General features: G+C 44.5%; 1 protein-coding gene across 2 annotated transcripts; it reads right to left on the minus strand.

The window, feature by feature from the left end:
* Positions 1-13: 13 nt before the first annotated feature.
* LOC110529703 (inactive serine protease 35) lies at positions 14-21,335 on the minus strand. 2 transcript variants are annotated; one of them, XM_090243054.1, is made up of 2 exons: positions 21,184-21,335; positions 14-2,171 (listed from the first exon to the last, which is right to left on the minus strand). In XM_090243054.1, exons 1-2 carry the CDS (start codon positions 21,228-21,230, stop codon positions 581-583), a joined length of 1,638 nt encoding a protein of 545 aa, XP_090099180.1. In that variant the 5' UTR covers positions 21,231-21,335; the 3' UTR covers positions 14-580. The 2 variants fall into 2 exon arrangements, with proteins under 2 accessions (XP_090099180.1, XP_021467830.2); XM_021612155.3 differs by lacking the exon at positions 21,184-21,335 and adding an exon at positions 2,841-3,320.
* Between the last annotated feature and the right edge of the window lie 1,008 nt (positions 21,336-22,343).

The raw sequence follows: 22,343 nt of genomic DNA on the forward strand, positions 1-22,343 counted from the left end.
AGTCCATCACAAGTTTTTGAGGTATTCAATGGTAGGTTTTAATATAAAGATGTTTTATTTTTGCTTTTTTTTTTTACATCACTGTTGATCCAATTTTTTTCCAAGCAAAATATATGTTCTGGAAATACTCAACAAAATACACATTTACACTCAAAATATAGACCCTGGAAAAAAACTATTCCGATAACAAAAAGAGCATTGGCTAGATAACTGAATCATGTAGACACTAAAAACAAAGATTTACCCAAGAAAAATCATCACCAACGGAACTCATCTTAGCACCCATATTATGTGCACGATGGGTATATCTTGGAAACAAAAAGCACGTGTGACAAAGAAACCTGTTTTTATCGCACCATAGAATTTTGAGACCTCAGTCTGGATAGGGATCTGTTTGATTGACCAAAGCAAGAAAATCATCCCATATTCCAAAGTTCTATTCCATCTGATCATTCTGTGCTGGGCATTGGTTAGTTTGTCCACCACCACCTCAGCGCTTTGAGGTCTCAGTGAAAGGAGATACATGAATGCATATCTTCTTTTTTTCTTACTCTGATCAGTCGGTCATATCCCTGGTGTCTCAAGCCTCCCTACACATGCTGGGATCCCCATGGATCCAGTGGCAGATCTGAGCGTATTTAGGCGGAGTGATCCTCACCGCCACATTATAGTCCCTCTGTTCACCCCCGTCCCCGTCCACCCGGCGGTGCCCTGAGAACACCCCGATAACCTTCCGCTGCCACTTCCCCTTATTGGACCCCACCACTTCCTGTCTGAGGCGGATGTATACACCAGCGCCTGACGCCCCCTGCTGGGCATCACAATGCTGATACAACAGGTCGTCTGACTCCTCCGTCACTGAACAGAAGCGATAGACCACCTTTTCCCCCCCTCCATCCTTTTGTCCTCCCTCTGGCTCGTTGTCGAACCCTGAGAAGTGGATGCGACCCAAGGGGAGGGGCTTTGTAGCGGCCACTACACCCAGTTTCATGTGCTTCTGTTTAATTGCCTGTTTGAGCTCCAGGAGGGCGTAATCGTAGTTGTGGGATATGGCGTTGGTTCTATCTCCTGTGTGTATCCAACCTTTGGGGATGTGGGTTTGTTTTACGCGTGTCCAGTGGAAGGAGGGCTGAGTTTTGGGTTCGGTGCTGCGTTGTACACGGCTGCTTCTGCTACCTTTCTTTCTCTGCCTACCCCCTCCTTGTCCCCTCTCCTTCTTCATGTTCCCTCCTTCACCTCCCTCTGCTCCAGTCTCATCAACCCTGTTCTGTTTCTCCCTTTCTCCCTTCCTCCTTCTCCCTCCTCTCCGTCTCTGCTCCTGTCTCGGTTCTTCTCTATCTATCACATTCCCTTTCTCCTCTTCTCCTACCACTTCCTCTCCTTGCCCCTCTCCTCCTCCTCTCCTCCCTCCTCTCCGTCTCTGCTCCTGTCTCGGTTCTTCTCCATCTATCCCATTCCCTTTCTCCTCTTCTCCTACCACTTCCTCTCCTTGCCCCTCTCCTCCTCCTCTCCTCCCCCCTCTCCTCCTCCCACCCCTCCTACCTCGTTTAGATTTGACCTGTAGGACCCCCACTTTCAGCCTGCGGACCCCCTGCAGGTAGTCCTTCCCATCGTGGACGCAGTGGGCTGCCGTCAGTATGTGTTTTTCAGACACTTGGACCCCGGAGCAGCCCGTGGATAGGCGGACCGCCGTGGAGAACGGGTAGCTGGTGGTGAAGTGGCTGTCCGATATGACAAAGCGTCCGTCCTCGCCATACACCTGACGTTTCCTGCGAGTGTGTGAGGGGGTGTGTAAGGGCGTGTGTGAGGTTGTGTCATTCAGGCCCTGCAGCGTGACGTTGCTGTGTGTGCGCGTGCCGTTCTCGTACACCGTCTCGTATCCCAGCATGCTCTCCAGTGTGGCCCAGTCGGGAGGGGGGAGGGCACTCTGACACTTTATCCCACACCCCCCCTCCTCATCCTCACCTGCCCCCTCAACCTTCCCACCAAACGTGGGGCTCCGCAGATGCACTGTGTGCCTGTCTAGAATTAACGGGACCCTCTGCATGGACCAGCCATACTCTTCATCAACACCATCACCGTGGCCCCCCCAGGCAAGAAGACACAGGGGCAGGGCACAGAGCAGCAGCAGACACAGGGGAATGGGAGTCATCGCACTGCTCCACCAGGGCCTAAAAGACAGAGAGAGGAAGGAAGATTGCGCAAAAAGAAACAGGTGACTGGTGTATAAAATAAGGCCAGCAGAGGGCGCTCAATCCCCTACAGTCATCACCATCTGCTTGAGTGTTATCGAAGTATTCTCTGCAAAAGCGTTGTCACCGGCAGATAGCGTTGGTGGTGAAGTCCATTTCGTTGGTGGCACAGGGTGGGAAATTGTTACATTTAATTGGCTCCAACAATAGCCTAAATTCCTCTGATGTTTTACAACTATTCTCTACACAAGGAATATATGATCATACCAAGCTTAAATTCAAATAAATAATTTGTTTGAATGCAGCACAAATTCAAATGCTTGATAAAAAATCTCCATCTGGGTTATGAAAGTGACCAGGAATATGATTTGTTTAATACGTCAACGAATTATGATTAGAGGAATTACTGGATATATCAGACTCACTTAGCCTATTAGTGTAATGGTGATGGTGATAAAACCCTGAGACTTTCTCACATTGGTCATAGTAGCCTAATCACACAAAGCAAAGTAAATGATGCAACTGTAAGAGTGGAAATTGGATTTGATAATCATTGATTAGTAATGCTTGATGCGTCTATACATTCCCGTCTGTCACGTGAATGTATTGAAATGGTAGTTGCTTCTAGAGTTAACAAAACAATCATACCTGCAAGCATTAGAAAATAAAAGTTGGAGAAGTCAGCAAAATTCCTCTTTAAAAAAAAGGTGTTTTATCCAGTCGGGTATCAGTCAGTGCGTGAAAGACCGCGTCCCATCATCGCCCGCGCATCAAACAACCGGAACGCAATGAAAAGCCGTGAGCGAGATCTTCACTGCACTGAGATTTGCCCATGACGAAGAAAACATTTGATGGAAAAAGGTGCCGCTCGTTCATGTTACAAGATGAGAGCGGGGGAGGTACTCCCTGGTGATGAGGAAAGCGATGAGAAGGAGGACTGAAGTTTAATTCAGTTATTGAGCCCGTGAACTGTGGAATTTGTGTTCAAAAGTAGGAAAATCATATAAAACGTGTTGTTTTCAGCTCCCATAAACGTATTTTCATTCCCCACCTCACACATCTAGTCGAGTTGCTTTGAATTAAGCTAAATATCCTGCCTTGTTGCCTTGTTGCTGACTGAATAACTTTGAGGATACATTATAATTAACCATATCAGACATCAACCTGACCAGCAGCTTTGATTTGTTTTATGACAAAATAACTACACACACACACACACACACACACACACGCACACGCACACACACAGAGAGAGAGAGAGAGAGAAACGATATCCACTTCTCATTTTAGTCATTTAGCAGACACTCTTATCCAGAACGACTTACAGTTAGTGCGTTCATCTTAAGAACACTAGGTGGGAAAACCATATATTACAAGCATGGTAAGTGAACTTTTTCTAAATAAAGTGTGTGTGTGTGGGGGGGGGGGGGATATTTAAGATGCTCTTTGAAGAGGTAGGGTTTCAGGACTCTGCTGTCCTTGCTTCAGGGGGAAGCTGATTCCACCATTGGGGTGCCAGCACAGAGAAGAGCTTGGACCTGGCTGAGCAGGAGCTGCCCTACCGTAAGGGTGGAGGGCCAAGAGACCAGAGGTGGCAGAACAGAGTACTCAGGTTGGGGTGTAGGGTTTGAGCATAGCCTGAGGGTAGGGAGGGGCAGTTTCTCTTGCTGCTCTGTAGGCAAGCAACATGGTCTTGCAATGGATGCGAGCTTAGACTGGAAGCCAGTGGAGTGTGCAGAGGAGCAGGGTGACATTTCTCTAGGGGTCCCATAGAGCCAGTGCAACAAACCTGAACAAAGCATGGCATTATAAGGCTTTTCAGGGTTTGCCTTGTCCCTTCTGTGTAGCACTTACCCCATGTCTTGGCCTAAACACACAGACAACAATGGATGCTAGTTGTAGGAGTTAAAGGAGGGTGGGCTCATTGTAATGGCTGGAACGGAATGAATGGAACGGAATCATAGACATGGAAAACATATCTTTGATTCCGTTCCATTAATTCCATTCCAGCCATTAAAATGAGCCCACCCTCCTTTAACTCCTCCCCCTGGCCTCCACACGCACACACACATACACACACACACATATCCCCTTTATGGGTGGAGCTATTAGAGGTTATAGTTCAGCTATGGGCTGCCTGGTAGATTTCTGCCATTGGTTGATGAGAACAGAGGTCAATGAAAGGGCCAAAGGTGATCGCTGTTATTCATCATCATGACAGGATGGAAATGGTTTGTTACCCAGGGGTGAAAGGTGATTTAATTTTTTACCAGTACGGGACCTCCTATGTGTGCAAGCGCTTGCACACATGATCTCCGTGGGGCTCGTTGTAAAGATTTGTCATTTAACTTTTAAAATGGATGATCTTTTATTGTGGCGTAATCACAACCAGTCATATTTTTATCTGAATGTCAAACAATAATTTCAAAGGGCTCCTTTACTAGGCTACCCGCACATGTTCATCTACTCACAACTTACTGCGTTTCCAGCCCTCAAACAGTGGTGAATGGAAAGAGACATCTTTTACACAAAACACCAAAAAGTGTCACGACATTAAGGCTAATGTGAGGCCCGAATTTATGCGTCCACTGCTGTCCGCATGAGTCTCAGTGACGGCCTCGCATCTCTGCCTTGGCAAAATATCAGTGTATCAAGTCCTTTCGCAAATGTTTCATGCCTCTGACATGCAGTAATGACATATAATGGTGAAATAGCCTACAGTTTTCTTCACCTTTTGTTTGAACTATTGTGATGTTTAACCGGTACGGATCACCCCCACTATTTATTTTCCCGGGATGCCGTACTGGACCATACCTCCTTAACGATAAATGCTATACTGATAGTGAGAGCAAAAAATGATGTACAGCAGAGTAGAGAGAACACATTGTGTGTACATGCGTGTCCGTTCCATTTCCCTTCTATTTCATCCCTCCCCAGTGAGATGTGCCAGATTGTCTCTGATTACAGAGATGATAATCACTCCAGTGTGGGTTTGAAACAATAATGTGCAAATATATATGTTCAAGACTTTTCCCTTGACTGAACTTCACAGAAGGGAAAGGGAAGCACAAAGGGGATACCTAGTCAGTTGTAGACCATTCTAGAGGTGGAGCACCGAGTGTGTGGGCTCCACATGCACCAAGCACGCACACATGAACGCCCACCTACACACAGTCACACTCCCATATTATTTCCATAGGACCCGATCAAATGTTTTAGAGGTGAACTGTATACTGTTAATCTAAATGTCCAATGCTGTAACCAATGCCATAATGAACATTGTTATGTTTGGAGGAAAAAGGGAATGCTTGCAAACCGAAGAACACCATCCCAACCGTGAAGCATGGGGGTGGCAGCAACATGTTGTGGGGGTGCTTTGCTGCACTTTACAAAATAGATGGTGTCATGAGGAAGGAAAATTATGTGGATATATTGAAGCAACATTTCAAGACATCAGTCAGGAAGTTAAAGCTTGTTCGCAAATGGGTCTTCCAATTGGACAATGACACCAAGCATACTTCCAAAGTTGTGCCAAAATGGCTTAAGGACAACAAATTCAAGGTATTGGAGTGGCCATCACAAAGCCCTGACCTCAATCCTATAGAAAATATGTGGGCAGAACTGAAAAAGCGTGTGCGAGCAAGGAGGCCTACAAACCCGACTGAGTTACACCAGCTCTGTCAGGAGGAATGGGCCAAAATTCACCCAACTTATTATGGGAAGCTTGTAGAAGGCTACCTGAAAGGTTTGACCCAAGTTAAACCGTTTAAAGGCAATGCTACCAAATACTAATTGAGTGTATGTAAACTTCTGACCCACTGGGAATGTGATGAAAGAAATAAAAGCTGAAGTAAATAATTCGCTCTACTATTATTCTGAAATGTCACATTCTTAAAATAAAGTGCCGATCCTAACTGACCTAAGGCAGGGGATTTTAACTTGGATTAAATGTCAGGAATTGTGAAAAACTGAGTTTAAATGTATTTGGCTAAGGTGTATGTAAATGTCCGACTTCAACTGTAACTGAGCCTATCTCTGAGATGGTCCCAAACATCTGTAAGTCATTCCTGCTGTACAGAAGTTGATGTTGATTGCATCCTGGCCCATGGATGTGAGTAAATGTTATTGGTTAGTTTGTTTAAGGGAAATGAAACATTCTAATTGGGGCAATTAAGCAAAGTGCCTCCACTTTGACAGTGAAGATAACAAATGGTGTAAGGAGAATAACATACAGAAGAATTCTTCAGGGAATAAGAAAATGGGGGATTTCTTAGTGAGAGTTTTGTGTAGAGGTTTGAATGAACGTAAGTAACCTAACGTATGTCCCTCTAACTCCCCTGAAAGCCTCTTTTGATCCTACAGCTATTTTATACAGTAATCATGTGCCTGTGAACCAGAGTTCTACTGTTAGCACTAAGGCGGTGTGCCTTAGAAGTTCACCCTGCACTATCAGCTCAAACAGAAATAACATTGTCATGTCTACTTCTGATATGCTTCCCAGTAAAAGCAATAAAAACAATCAATCATCCAAGAAAAGTGCTAGAAATGGCCCACGTGAACATATGTAGCCTATATCGCAACAAAGCGTACTTTACTCATGCTGCCAAACATACCCTTGTAAAACTGACCATCCTACCGATCCTCAACTTCGGTGATGTCATCTATAAAAAAGCCTCCAACGCTCTACTCAACAAACTGGATGCAGTCTATCACAGTGCCATCCGTTTTGTCACCAAAGCCCCATACACTACCCACCATTGCGACCTGTACGCTCTCGTTGGTTGGCCCTCGCTTCATACTCGTTGCCAAACCCACTGGCTATAGGTTATCTACAAGTCTCTGCTAGGTAAAGCCCCGCCTTATCTCAGCTCACTGGTCACCATAGCAGCACCCACTCGTAGCACGCACTCCAGCAGGTACAGTGCCTTGCGAAAGTATTCGGCCCCCTTGAACTTTGCGACCTTTTGCCACATTTCAGGCTTCAAACATAAAGATATAAAACTGTATTTTTTTGTGAAGAATCAACAACAAGTGGGACACAATCATGAAGTGGAACGACATTTATTGGATATTTCAAACTTTTTTAACAAATCAAAAACTGAAAAATTGGGCGTGCAAAATTATTCAGCCCCCTTAAGTTAATACTTTGTAGCGCCACCTTTTGCTGCGATTACAGCTGTAAGTCGCTTGGGGTATGTCTCTCAGTTTTGCACATCGAGAGACTGACATTTTTTCCCATTCCTCCTTGCAAAACAGCTCGAGCTCAGTGAGGTTGGATGGAGAGCATTTGTGAACAGCAGTTTTCAGTTCTTTCCACAGATTCTCGATTGGATTCAGGTCTGGACTTTGACTTGGCCATTCTAACACCTGGATATGTTTATTTTTGAACCATTCCATTGTAGATTTTGCTTTATGTTTTGGATCATTGTCTTGTTGGAAGACAAATCTCCGTCCCAGTCTCAGGTCTTTTGCAGACTCCATCAGGTTTTCTTCCAGAATGGTCCTGTATTTGGCTCCATCCATCTTCCCATCAATTTTAACCATCTTCCCTGTCCCTGCTGAAGAAAAGCAGGCCCAAACCATGATGCTGCCACCACCATGTTTGACAGTGGGGATGGTGTGTTCAGCTGTGTTGCTTTTACGCCAAACATAACGTTTTGCATTGTTGCCAAAAAGTTCAATTTTGGTTTCATCTGACCAGAGCACCTTCTTCCACATGTTTGGTGTGTCTCCCAGGTGGCTTGTGGCAAACTTTAAACAACACTTTTTATGGATATCTTTAAGAAATGGCTTTCTTCTTGCCACTCTTCCATAAAGGCCAGATTTGTGCAATATACGACTGATTGTTGTCCTATGGACAGAGTCTCCCACCTCAGCTGTAGATCTCTGCAGTTCATCCAGAGTGATCATGGGCCTCTTGGCTGCATCTCTGATCAGTCTTCTCCTTGTATGAGCTGAAAGTTTAGAGGGACGGCCAGGTCTTGGTAGATTTGCAGTGGTCTGATACTCCTTCCATTTCAATATTATCGCTTGCACAGTGCTCCTTGGGATGTTTAAAGCTTGGGAAATCTTTTTGTATCCAAATCCGGCTTTAAACTTCTTCACAACAGTATCTCGGACCTGCCTGGTGTGTTCCTTGTTCTTCATGATGCTCTCTGCGCTTTTAACGGACCTCTGAGACTATCACAGTGCAGGTGCATTTATACGGAGACTTGATTACACACAGGTGGATTGTATTTATCATCATTAGTCATTTAGGTCAACATTGGATCATTCAGAGATCCTCACTGAACTTCTTGAGAGAGTTTGCTGCACTGAAAGTAAAGGGGCTGAATAATTTTGCACGCCCAATTTTTCAGTTTTTGATTTGTTAAAAAATAAGTTTGAAATATCCAATAAATGTCGTTCCACTTCATGATTGTGTCCCACTTGTTGTTGATTCTTCACAAAAAAAGAAAGTTTTATATCTTTGGATTGGCTTTGGGGGTGACCAGTGAGATATACAGTATGCAGATGACTCAACACTATACATGTCAGCTACTACAGCAAATTAAATGAATGCAACACTTAATAATGAGCTGAAGTCAGTTTCAGAATGGTTGGAAATAAATAAGTTAGTACTTAATATTTAAAAAACTGAAAGCATCGACTTTGGGACAAATCATTCACTAAACCCTAAACCTCAACTAAATCTTGTAATGAATAATGTGTAAATTGAGCAAGTTGCAATGACTAAACTTAGAGTAACCCTGGATTGTTAACTGTCATTGTCAAAACCTGATGCAACAGTTGCTAAGATGGGGAGAAGTCTGTCCATAATAAAGCGCTTCTCTGCCTTTTTAACAGCACTGTTAACAAGGCAGCTCATACAAGCCTTAGTTTTGTCGCACTGTCCAGTCATGTGATCAGGTGCCACAAACAGGGACTTAGGAAAATTACAATTGGCTCAGAACAGGGCAGCATGTCAATCTCTCATGGCTCAAAGTAGAGGGGAGATTGACTTCATCGCTACTTGTTTTATTAAGTAGTATTGACATGCTGAATGCACCAAGCTGTCTGTTTAAAAACAAAAATGATAAAAGTACACCTTATGGAACAGCGAGGACTGTGAAGAGACACAGACACAGACACCCGCAAACACATGCATTGTAAAACTCAGCAGAAAAGGAAATGTCCTCTCAATGTCAACTGCGTTTATTTTCAACAAACTTAACATGTGTAAATATTTGTATGAACATAACAAGATTCAACAACTGAGACAGAAACTGAACAAGTTCCACAGACATGTGACTAACAGAAATTGAATAATGTGTCTCTGAACAAAGGGGGATCAAAATCAAAAGTTAGTCAGTATCTGCTGTGGCCACCAGCTGCCTTAAGTTCTGCAGTGCATCTCCTCCTCATGGACTGCACCAGATTTGCCAGTTCTTGCTGTGAGAAATGTGGCAAAGCAATTCACTTTCTGTCCTGAATGCAAACATCGTACACCAAGGCACCTGCAAGTTCCCGGACATTTCTGGGGGGAATGGCCCTAGCCCTCACCCTCCGATCCAACAGGTCCCAGACATGCTCAATGGGATTGAGATCCGGGCTCTTCTCTGGCCATGGCAGAACACTGACATTCCTGTCTTGCAGGAAATCACACACAGAACGAGCAGTATGGATGTTGGTATTGCCATGTTGGAGGATCATGTCAGGATGAGCCTGCAGGAAGGGTACCACATGAGGGAGGAGGATGTCTTCCCTGTAACGCACAGCGTTGAGATTGCCTGCAATGACAACAAGCTCAGTCCGATGATGCTGTGACACACCGCCCCAGACCATGACGGACGCTCCACCTCCAAATCGATCCAACTCCAGACTACAGACCTCGGTGTAACGCTCATTCTTTCGACGATAAACGCGGATCCGACCATCACCCTTGGTGAGACAAAACCGCGACTCGTCAGTGAAGAGCACTTTTTACCAGTCCTGTCTGGTCCAGCGACAGTGGGTTTGTGCTCATAGGAGACGTTGTTGCCTGTGATGTCTAGTGAGGACCTGCCTTACAACAGGCATACAAGCCCTCAGTTCAGCCTCTCTCAGCCTATTGCGGACAGTCTGAGCACTGATGGAGGGATTGTGCGTTCCTTGTGTAACTCCTGGTCTGTCACTGCGAGGACGATCAGCTGTCCGCCCTGTCTCCCTGTTGCGCTGTCTTAGGCGTCTCACACATTACGGACATTGCAATTTATTTCTCTGGCCACATCTGCAGTGCTCATGCCTCCTTGCAGCATGCCTAAGACACGTTCACACAGATGAGGAGGGACCTTGGGCATCTTTCCTTTGGTGTTTTTCAGTCAGTAGAAAGGCCTCTTTAGTGTCCTAAGTTTAGTGTCCTGAGTTTAGATTGTGGTAGTACAGTAGTGGCCTGAGGGCACACACTTAATGTTTTGTGAAAAGTAGTATGAAATGTAATGTCATGTAAAACTACCTTAATGTTGCTGGACCCCAGGAGGTTTAGGGAGATGTATGAGAGATACAGTGCCTTCAGAAAGTATTCATACCCCTTGACTTATTCCACATTTTATTTTGTTCACCCATTTACACACAATACCCCATAATGACAAAGTGAAAATATTTACATGGGTATTCACACCCCTGAGTCAATACTTTGTAGAAGCACCTTTGGTAATGATTACAGCACTGAGTCTTTCTGGGTAAGTCTGTAAGATCATTCCACACCAGGATTGTGCAACATTATTCTTTTCCAAGTTCTTCAAGCTCTGTCAAGTTGGTTGTTGATCATTGGTAGACAACCATGTTTAGGTCTTGCCATATATTTTTAATTAGATTTAAGTCCAAATTGTAACTTCGCTACTCAATCTTCTTGGTAAGAGCTCCAGTGTAGGTTTTGTAGATTTGGCCTAGTGTTTTAGGTTATTGTCCTGCTAAAAGATGAATTAATCTCCCAGTGTCTGGTGGAAAGCAGACTAAACCAGGTTGTCCTCTAGTATTTTGCCTGTGTTAATTAAGCTCCATTATGTTTATTTTTTAGTCCTGAAAAAACTCCCCAGTCCTTTACGATTACAAGCATACCCATTACATGATGCAGCAACCACTATGCTTGAAAATATGGAGTGGTACTCAGTAATGTGTTGTATTGTATTTGCCCCAAACATAACACTTAGTAATGTAAAATGTAAATGTATGATGTTTGTATTCAGGACAAAAAGTGAATTGCTTTGCCACATTTTTTGCAGTACAACATTAATGCTTTGTTGCAAACAGGATCCATGTTTTGTAATATATTTTCCTTCTGTCAATTAGATTAGTATTGTGGAGTAACTGCAATGTTGATGATTCATCCTCAGTTTTCTCCTATCACAGCCAACTCTGTAACTGTTTTAATGTCCCCATTGGCCTCGTGGTGAAATCCCTGTGCAGTTCCGTTCCTCTCCGGCAACAGAGTTAGGAAGGTCACCTGTAATTGTACTTATTGAATCAAGACATTTCAGCTTTAATTTTTTTTATTAATTTGTAAAAAATATCTAAAAACATAATTCCACTTTGACATTATGGGGTATTTATTGTGTGTAGGTCAGTGCCATTTCTTTTTGACCCTTTAATGCAAGTGTGCACCAGCAACGTACTGTTGATTAGCAGCGTTGTTTTTAGCGCTCATGTGATTGCAGAGTTTGCAAAACAAATGGCCACTGGAATGATGCAAATAATAATGATATCGTTCTCCCAGGCAGGCAGAGGCTACTTTGTAGTAAACATTTAACTGAGAAGGTTTTTGGGAAATTCTTTAGATCTCTACCAGAAGAAGGTCATGATTAGCATCATCGCTAACGGCTACACAAAGTGAAGACACACACGCACCACACACACAGACATGGGCATTCCAGTGCAGTTTCAGAAAGTTGCAGTAAAATAAGAATCACTGATGCATTTTGTTCATGTCTTATGATTAACTTGAGCAAATGAATACATGTTCTAATAAGTTCAATACATTTAGTTGATTTCCTATTAAGTTCATTGCATTTATTTTATATTGTTGAATTACATGTTAATATCTGGTTCCCGTGATTCTGTCTGCGTTCTCCTCAATGTGGATTTTATAGGGCCTTATCATCACGACTTCCGCCGAGGTCCATCCCCAGCACCACAGCTCCTACGCCCATGGAGCTGGGAGGTGCTGCACGTAGGGCGACCTGAGGAGGGGCCGGTCCATGCACCATCTGTGGCCGCAGAGGGCGCACTGCCGGTCGGTCCGTGCTGGAGAGGTTCCTCTGGGAGTCGAGGCAGCAGGCAGGGCACTCTTGTGTCACCCAAGGTGAGTCGGCACCAGGCTCACCCAGAGGCCTCTGTTGCACACATGTTTGTGTATATTAATATTCCTGAGTTTTCCCCGCATTCCCAGCATAAGGCGCTCGTAAATTCAGGCAACAGAGGGCTTTCACGGGGTGGTCAAGAGAGTGCTCGGGGAGTTGTTTAGGGGTTTCCGTCGGTGTGACTACGGTGGAAAGTCCAGACCAGGTCTCCACCGTGCGCATCCCCTCTGAATATGCCGATTTGGCTCTCGCCTTCTGTAAGAAGAAGGCGACTCAATTACCACCCCATCGATGGGTGATTGTGTGATAAATCTCCTGGTAGAAGCAGCACTTCCCAGGAGTCACGTGTATCCCCTGTCACAAGAGGAGATGACGGCTATGGAAACATATGTCTCAGAATCCCTGGAGCAGGGGTACATTCGGCCCTCCATTTCACCTGCCTCCTCGAGTTTCTTTTATGTGAAGAAGAAGGATGGAGGTCTGCGCCCGTGTATTGACTATCGAGGCATCAACCAGATCACAGTGAGGTACAGTTACCCCCTACCTCTCATAACCAGTGTGATTGAGTCAATGCACGGCGCACGCTTCTTCACAAAATTGGATCTCAGGAGCGCTAACAACCTGGTGCGTATCCGGGAGGGGGACGAGTGATGGCATTTAGTACCACCTCAGGGCACTATGAGTACCTCGTCATGCCGTATGGGTTGATGAATGCTCCATCAGTCTTCCAGGCCTTTGTAGAGGAGATTTTCCGGGACCTGCACGGGCAGGGTGTAGTGGTGTATGTCGACTACATTCTTATATACTCCGCTACACGCTTGGTCGACTGTTGGAGCATGTCCTGTATGTCAAGGCTGAGAAATGCCTGTTTTTCCTACCTCATTTCCACTTCAGGGGTGGAGATGGAGAGTGCCCACATTACAGCAGTGCCTAATTGTGCAGCGGTTTCTAGGGTTAGCCAACTACTACCGGAGGTTTATCCTGGGCTTTGGTCAGGTAGAGACTCCCATTACCTCACTGCTGAAGGGGGGACCGGTGCGTTTGCAGTGGTCAGCTGAGGCAGACAGGGCTTTTGGTCAGCTGGGGGCTCGTGCTGGCTCACCCGGATCCCTCTTTGGCGTTCATAGTGGAGGTGGACGCTAGTGGAGGTGGACGTGTCCGAGGCTGGGATAGGAGCCTGCTCTCTCAGCGCTTGGGTATGCCACCAAAGCTCCGCCCCTGTGCCTTCTTTTCGAAGAAGCCCAGCCCAGCGGAGTGAAACTATGACGTGGGTGACCGGGAGTTGTTGGCTGTCGTCAAGGCTTTGAAGGCGTGGGGACATTGGCTTGAGGGGGCTAAGCACCCTTTTCTCATCTGGACTGACCACCGCAATCTGGAGTACATCCGGGTGGCGAGGAGACTGAATCCTCGCCAGGCAAGGTGGGCCATGTTTTTTACCTGTTTTGTTTTTACCCTATACTACAGACCAGGTTCCCAGAACGCGAAGGTAGACTCACTGTCCCGGATGTATGACACATACTCCCGGCCTCTTGCCTGGTGGCACCGGTAGTGTGGGAGCTGGACACGGACATCGAGCAGGTGTTACGTACAGAGCCCACTCCCCTCCCATGTCCAGCTGGGTGTCTGTACGGTCCGTCTGCTGTCCACGACCGTTTGATCTATTGGGCCCATACGTCAACCTCCTCTGGTCATCCGGGCATCGGTCGGACAGTGCGCTGTCTTAGTAGGAAGTACTGTTGGTCCACTTTAGCTAAGGACGTAAAGGTTTATGTCTCCTCCTGCCCAGTGTGCGCCCAGTGCAAGGCCCCTAGGCACTTGCCCAGAGAGAAGTTACAACCCTTACCCCTTCCACAACGGCCGTGGTCGCACCTGTCGGTGGATTTCCTAACGGATCTTCCTCCATCACAGGGTAACACCACGATCCTGGTCATTGTGGATCGGTTTTCTAAGTCCTGTCGTCTCCTCCCTTTGCCCGGTCTCCCTACGGCCCTACAGACTGCAGAGGCCCTGTTTACACACGTCTTCCAGCACTACGGGGTGCCTGAGGACATAGTATCTGATCGAGGTCCCCAGTTCACGTCAAGGGTCTGATAGGGCATTCATGGAACGTCTGGGGGTCTCGGTCAGCATTATCTCGGGTTTTCACCCCGAGAGTAACAGGAAGGTGGAGAGAGTAAACCAGGATGTGGGTAGATTTATGCGGTCGTATTGCCAGGACCGGCCAGGGGAGTGGTCGGCGTTCGTGCCCTGGGCAGAGATGGCCCAGAACTCGCTCCGCCACTCCTCCACTAACCTCTCCCCCTTCCAGTGCGTACTGGGGTACCAGCCGGTTCTGGCGCCTTGGCATCAGAGCCAGATCGAGGCTCCTGCGGTGGACGTCTGGTTTAGGCGCGCTGAGGAGACATGAGACGCCGCTCATGTGCACCTTCAGCAGGCCGTGAGGCGCCAGAAAACCTGCGCAGATCGCCACCGCAGTGAGGCACCGGGTCTGGCTCTCTACCCGAAACCTGCCCCTCCGCCTGCCCTGCAGGAAGCTGGGCCCGCGGTTTGTGGGACCATTCAAAGTCCTGAGGAGACTGAACGAGGTATGTTACAAGTTACAGCTTCCCCCAGATTATCAAATTAACCCCTCGTTCCATGTGTCTCTCCTCAGGTCGGTGGTGTTTGTCCACTCCAGGAGTCTGAGGTGCTGGAGGTTCCTCCGCCCCCTCTGGACATCGAGGGGGCCCCGGCATATTCAGTTCAATCCATGCTGTATTTGAGGCGTTGGGCGAGGGGCCTTCAGTACCTCGTGGTGTGGGAGGGGTACGGTCCGGAGGAGAGATGCTGGGTGCCGGTGGAGGACGTGTTAGTTCCACCGTCTCCATCCAGATCGCCCTGCGCCTCGCCCTCAGGGTCATCCCCAAGGCCAGTGTCGGCGCGCTGCTGGAGCCGCGCCTCAAGGGGAGGGTACTGTCACATTTCACCATGTTATTGGATTTAGGTTAAAAGTTAGGTGAAAAAAATATGAAATTCCCTTATTTTGATGACTTTTTTTGCAATCCAATCAGTTTTTTTTTAACGTTGATTGAATGTCATTACATTGAATTTGTTGGATGAAATGATGTGGAAACAACGTTGATTCAACCAGTTTTCACCCAGTGCAACTGCGTGACCACTGATAGACTTGTTTACTGTGATTGCTAAGCAACCGGAAAGCAATGTGCTACCACAAATAGAACAAGGAGATAGCAAGGGTTTGTAAAAAAAAAGGAAGATTTGGTGCTACTGCAGCTGCTGGAAGTAGTGCAGCAGACAGCGATGAGGAGAAAGTAGCATGCCTTAATTTTGCAATTGGATCGGTTATAAGGTGAAAATGGGCATTTGCCTGACAAAATAACTTAACCCAAAATTCCATAACCTTCACAGCCCTACTTCATACTCTAGTTCTCCCACTACACCAATAACTAATCATTTATTTGGGTGGCTATTACTAACAGCTGGTTGTAGGCTTGAGGTGAGGCAGCTGTGGTAATGCACACCAGTGATAACTTCTCTATATGAAGCCTCAACACTCTTAAGTCAGATTTGGGTTGTGACCATAACTAACACATTGAGAGAGGGAATGTTCTGAATGGGGGTTTGATTGATTTGTGGTGTAATGTTCTTCATGCTGGAGGTTTAGGAATTTGGAATTGATCTTTCTGATTGCGATTGGCTTTCTGCCTCTCAAGCAAAACAGGGAAAATGCAGTAAATTCAAAACACACCCATATCACACAATTCCACTTTTATAATTTCTGTGTTTTGGTGATAGAGTGTGATAAATATATTTTTAAAAAGCCTTCTGACTACATAATCATGTTTCTGCATTTATTGTAAACATACTGTATGTCCGGAGGTGAGAAAAGTTAACATGTTGAAAGGGTCAATGGGACTGTATGAGGACATGGAGATGAGATGGAGACAGAGCTAGACCGAATAACTAATTTGTTAGCGATGTTAAGAATGTTTGTTTTGGAGTCATTCCAGTGGGAGGAATGACCCTATTTATGAGATAAGATTGAAGGCGTCTGTTGAATGTGCGCATGCTTGAGTTTTAGTGTGAGCATTATGCATTCTGAATGTACCACTAATGAATAGCACAAACCTTTACAGCTCTCGTTACAATCTACAGTAAAACCAGTGGAAATGATTATTGTTCCACTAATTCATTGTCTCATAAATACATCACAGTCTTTGAAGCCTTCTTTTGAACTCTCTTCAACGCCACCTACAAGTCAATCTGTTTTAAAGCTATGAGGTAGTAAGTGACTTACTGTGTATTAAAAACATAAAATATGTTCCTCTTTTAAAATTATTATTCTGTGTGGACTACTTCTTTGTACTCTGGGGTATTATTCCTTTTCTATAGAATTACTGCTGTTTTCCAGCATATTTCCTCTAAGGAATCCCTGATTTTCACAGGAAAGTCCCTCTCTCCTCTCATATTGCTCCAAAGACAACTCTCTCTCTATTTTTTAGAAAAATAGGGAGTGCTGCTTTGCCTGACCTAAATATACTGGACAAAAATATAAATGCAACATGCAACATTTTCCAAGATTTTACTGAGTTACAGTTCATATAAGGAAATCAGTCAACTGAAATGAATTCATTAGGTCCTAATCTATGGATTTCTCATGACTGGGAATACAGATATGCATCTGTTGACCTCCATTTGGCTCATGCAGCGTTTCACATCTCCTTCTCATAGAGTTGATGAGGCTGTTGATTGTGGCACGTGGAATGTTGTCCCACTCCTCTTAAATGGCTGTGCAAAGTTACTGGATATTGTTGGGAACTGGAACACGCTGTCGTACACATCGATCCAGAGAATGCCTAATCGGTGACATGTCTGGTGAGTTTGAAGGCCAGGGAGGAACTGGAACATTTTCAGCTTCCAGGAATTGTGTACAGATCCTTACGACATGGGCCTGTGCGTTATCGAGCTGAAACATGAGGTGATGGTGGCGGATGAACGGCACGACAATGGGCCTCAGGATCTCATCACAGTATCTCTGCGCATTGCCATTTAATAACATGACATCGATAAAATGGAATTGTGTTTCTTGTCGGTAGCCCATGCCTGCCCGTACAGCGGTGCTTGAGGCGTCACTACAGACACCCTGGTCCGATTCCAGGCTGTATCACAACCGGCCGTGATTGGGACTCCCATAGAGCGGCGCACAATTGGCCCAGCGTCATCTGGGTTTGACAAGTGTAGGCTGTCTGTCACACCCTGATCACCCTCCAGGTGTCACTTATTTTCACTAGTGTATTTATCCCTGTTTCCTGTCTCTCTGTGCCAGTTTGTCTTGTATGTTCAAGTCAACCAGCGTTTTTCCCGTGTTCCTGCTTTTCTATTCTCTTTTACTAGTCCTCCTGGTTTTGACCTTTTCCTGTTTTTCTGGACTCCATTCCCACCTGCCTGCCCTGACCTCGAGCCTGCCTGCCATTCTGTACCTCTGGAACTGGTTTTGACCTTTTGCCTGTCCACAACCATTCTCTTGCCTACCCCTTTTGGATTGTTAATAAACATCTTGGACTCTAACCATCTGCCTTCTGTGTCTGCATCTGGGTCTCGCCTTGTGCCCTTATACCGTCATTGTAAATAAGAATTTGTTCTTAACTGACTTGACTAGTTAAATAAAAGTTTAAAAATGTAATAAAAATAAGAAACATCTCAATTGGGTTGAGGTCGGATGATTGTGGAGGCCAAGTCATCTGATGCAGCACTCAATCACTCTCCTTGGTCAAATAGCCCTTACACAGCTTGGAGATGTGTTGGGTCATTGTCCTATTGAAAAACAAATGACAGTCCCATTAAGAGCAAACCAGATGGGATGTTGTATCACTGCTGATCCTGTGGTAGCCATGCTGGTTAAGTGCTCCTTGAATTCCAAATTCAGTGTCACCAGGAAAGCACTCCCATCACACCATCACACCTCCTCCATGCTTCATGGTGGGAACCACACACGTGGAGATCATCCGTTCACATACTCTGCGTCTCACAAATACGCGGTGGGTAGAACCAAACATCTCAAATTTGGACTAATCAGACCAAAGGACAGATTTCCACCGGTCTAATGTCCATTGCTTATGTTTCTTGGCCCAAGCAAGTCTCTTCTTCTTATTGGTTTCCCTTAGTAGTGGTTTATTTGCAGCAGCTTGACCATGAAGGCCTGATTTACACAGTCTCCTCTGAACGGTTGATGTTGAGATGTGTCTGTTACTTGAACTCTGTGAAGCATTTATTTGGGCTTCAATTTCTGAGGATGGTAACTCTAATGAACTTATCCTCTGCAGCAGAGGTAACTCTGGGTCTTCCATTCCTATTTTGGTCCTCATGAGAGCCAGTTTCATCATAGCCCTTGATGGTTTATGCGACTGCACTTGAAGAAACTTTCAAAGTTCTTAAAGTAATGATGGACTGTCACTTCTCTTTGCTTATTTGAGCTGTTCTTGCCATAATATGGACTTGGTCTTTCACCAAATAGGGCCATATTCTGTAGACCACCCTTACCTTGTCACAACACAACTGATTGGCTCAAATGCATTAAGAAGGAAAGAAATTCCACAAATGAACTTTTAACAAGGCACACCTGTTAATTGAAATGCATGAAGCTGGTTGAGGGAATGCCAAGGGTGTGCAAAGCTGTCATCAAGGCAAAGGGTGGCTACTTTTGAAGAATATATTTTGATTTGTTTAACACTTTTATTTTTGGTTACTGCATGATTCCATACAGTATGTGTTATTTTATAGTTTTGATGTCTCCACTAATATTCTACAATGTAGAACTTTTTTTTTTAAAATAAGAAAAACCCTGGAATGAGTAGGTGTGCCCAAACTTTTGACTGGTACTGTAAGTTGCATTGTGATATGTGGCAAAACTGCACATTTTTGAGTGGTCTTTTATTGCACCTGTGTAATGATCATGCTGTTTAATCAGTTTATTAACATGCCACACCTTTCATGGATTACATTGGCAAAGGAGAAATACTCACTGACATGGATGTAAACTCATTTGTGCCCAAGAATGTAGAGAAATAAGCTTTTTGTGCGTATGGAAGGAACATTCCTGGGATCTTTTATTTCAGCTCATGAAACACGCTTTACATGTTGCGTTTATATTTCTGTTCAGTGTTCACAACATTTGTGCTCATTAGATTCAAGTTAATAAATCAATCATGAGACGGTCACAGAATGGCTATGGTTGGATCTTGAATTAAAAATAAATGTTTCTCTCATGGCTAACTACCAGGAAGTTTGAAAAGACATGCTGAGTGGGTGGGGTTCTTATATTCATGAGCTCGCCTTGACTGACTGCTCTATGAAACACCTATGTCAAGCAACGTGGATGCAGTGAGCGGTGTTGCAGTAAAATAATCTCAAGCTAATTTGGTGAAACACAAAGCAACTCATACAACATTGAAAATGTATCAATGTTATATATATTTTTTATGCATCTCCCATTTGGCATGTCACAGCATCACTGATGGATGTGTTGACTTGACAACTGCGTCTGAGTTTTGAACAATCTTTCCCCCCCTTTTGTTCCATAATGGCTGAAGACCTAGCTAGCCAGTAACTAGCGAACACCAAACACAGATGAAGACCTAGCTAGCCAGTAACTAGCTAACACCAGACACAGATGAAGACCTAGCTAGCCAGTAACTAGCTAACACCAGACACAGATGAAGACCTAGCTAGCCAGTAACTAGCTAACACCAGACACAGATGAAGACCTAGCTAGCCAGTAACTAGCGAACACCAGACACAGATAAAGACCTAGCTAGCCAGTAACTAGCTAACACCAGACACAGATGAAGACCTAGCTAGCCAGTAACTAGCGAACACCAGACACCGATGAAGACCTAGCTAGCCAGTAACTAGCTAACACCAGACACAGATGAAGACCTAGCTAGCCAGTAACTAGCTAACACCAGACACCGATGAAGACCTAGCTAGCCAGTAACTAGCTAACACCAGACACAGATGAAGACCTAGCTAGCCAGTAACTAGCGAACACCAGACACAGATGAAGACCTAGCTAGCCGGTAACTAGCGAACACCAGACACAGATGAAGACCTAGCTAGCCGGTAACTAGCGAACACCAGACACTGATGAAGACCTAGCTAGCCAGTAACTAGCTAACACCAGACACAGATGAAGACCTAGCTAGCCAGTAACTAGCTAACACCAGACACAGAAGAAGACCTAGCTAGCCATTAACTAGCTAACACCAGACACAGATGAAGACCTAGCTAGCCATTAACTAGCTAACACCAGACACAGATGAAGACCTAGCTAGCCAGTAACTAGCGAACACCAGACACTGATGAAAGGGGAAACATATACAGTGCATTCGGAAAGTATTCAGACCCCTTGACCTTTTCTCCATTTAGTTACATTACAGCCTTATTCTAAAATGGATTAAATCGTTTTTTACCTTATCAATCTCCACACAATAACCCAGAATGACAAAGTAAAAACAGGTTTAAAGAAATGTTTGCAAATTGATGATGAATATTTTTAATTTAATACATTTTAGAATAAGGCTGTAAAAGTAACAAAATGTGGAAAAAGGGAAGGGGTCTGAATACTTTCCGAATGCACTGTAAGTGTCTTTGCCATAGATGAATAGCGCTGTACTCACGGACGCTTAGTAAAGCTCAAACCAAGTTTATTCACCCACTGGGTCATTCAGGTGTGTAAGACAAAGACATGGTTCCACCAGTGGTAGTATACATTATATATCCTCAATTTGAGTGGCGCATCCTCCTTCCCGCTAAACATTACATCTTTATTGTCAGGCACGAAGTGGGCAATAAAGTGTTCCTTCTCCTTTAATGTGACTTCCTCACTAAACCACATATCTCCACCCTTATCAGTGCCTGCAACCATGTGATTGCCTTTGCTTTACTCAGTACATTCCAAGCTTAATTGCCACCACCATATTCATTCCTCCGAAAGATAACCATTAACTTCTGGTCTAGAAACCAGGCTATGGAACTCCTCATTTCAAGTTTAAGAGTCAGAACCCATCAGTGTAAACTTTTAATTGTATTTGCTGACAACCTACAGTCAAAATGTGCCTTCAGTAGATTAGCTATCTATCTATATAAACCACACCCCTCTACAAACATGCATTCTCGAATGTTGGTTACAAGGCATTACTTATTAAATTAGGTAAGAGAATATCATGTTACCATTGGTGTATTAAAATGAGAGTTAAGGTGATCTCACCTTAATAATTAATCCATGTCTTTGACATAGGGGAGGGGACCAGTAACTTTATGAACAAACTTTATCAGTGTAGAAGCAATAGATATTTTTCATACTTTGGTCACCATACTTTGACTTGGTTTCCTTCAAATATAATTCAATTGAATTAAAAACATGATCTTGACTGTTCATGACCTTTAAGTACAACATGCAACATTAACTATTTTTCTACTGGAATTACAAAGCCTATATCGGGTATGTTACAACAGACGCATACCCGCAAATATGCCTTTATTAGTATGTACTTCATCATACATTATGAAGGCATGTACAGTGCATTCGGAAAGTATTCAGACCCCTTGACTTTTTCCACATTTTGTTACATTACAGCCTTATTCTAAAATTCATTAAGTATTTTTTTCCCCCTCATCAATCTACACACAATATCCCATAATGACAATGTACAAATGTAATACAAATACAAATGTATTACAAATAAAAATTGATGTCACATTTACATAAGTATTCAGACCCTTTACTCAGTACTTTGTTGAAGCACCTTTGGCAGTGATTACAGCCTCGAGTCTTCTT

Source organism: Oncorhynchus mykiss, chromosome 8 (assembly GCF_057628025.1).
Source record: "Oncorhynchus mykiss isolate SJ-2025 chromosome 8, ASM5762802v1, whole genome shotgun sequence".
Lineage (NCBI taxonomy): Eukaryota > Metazoa > Chordata > Actinopteri > Salmoniformes > Salmonidae > Oncorhynchus > Oncorhynchus mykiss.

Coding starts and splice junctions, on each gene's coding strand:
- LOC110529703 (XM_090243054.1), bottom strand. CDS start 21,230: ATGACCCAGTGGGTGAATAAACTTGGTTTGAGCTTTACTAAGCGTCC. Junction 2,172..21,183: donor TTGAGCTTTACTAAGCGTCC/GTGAGTACAGCG, acceptor TCTGTCTTTTAG/GCCCTGGTGGAGCAGTGCGA.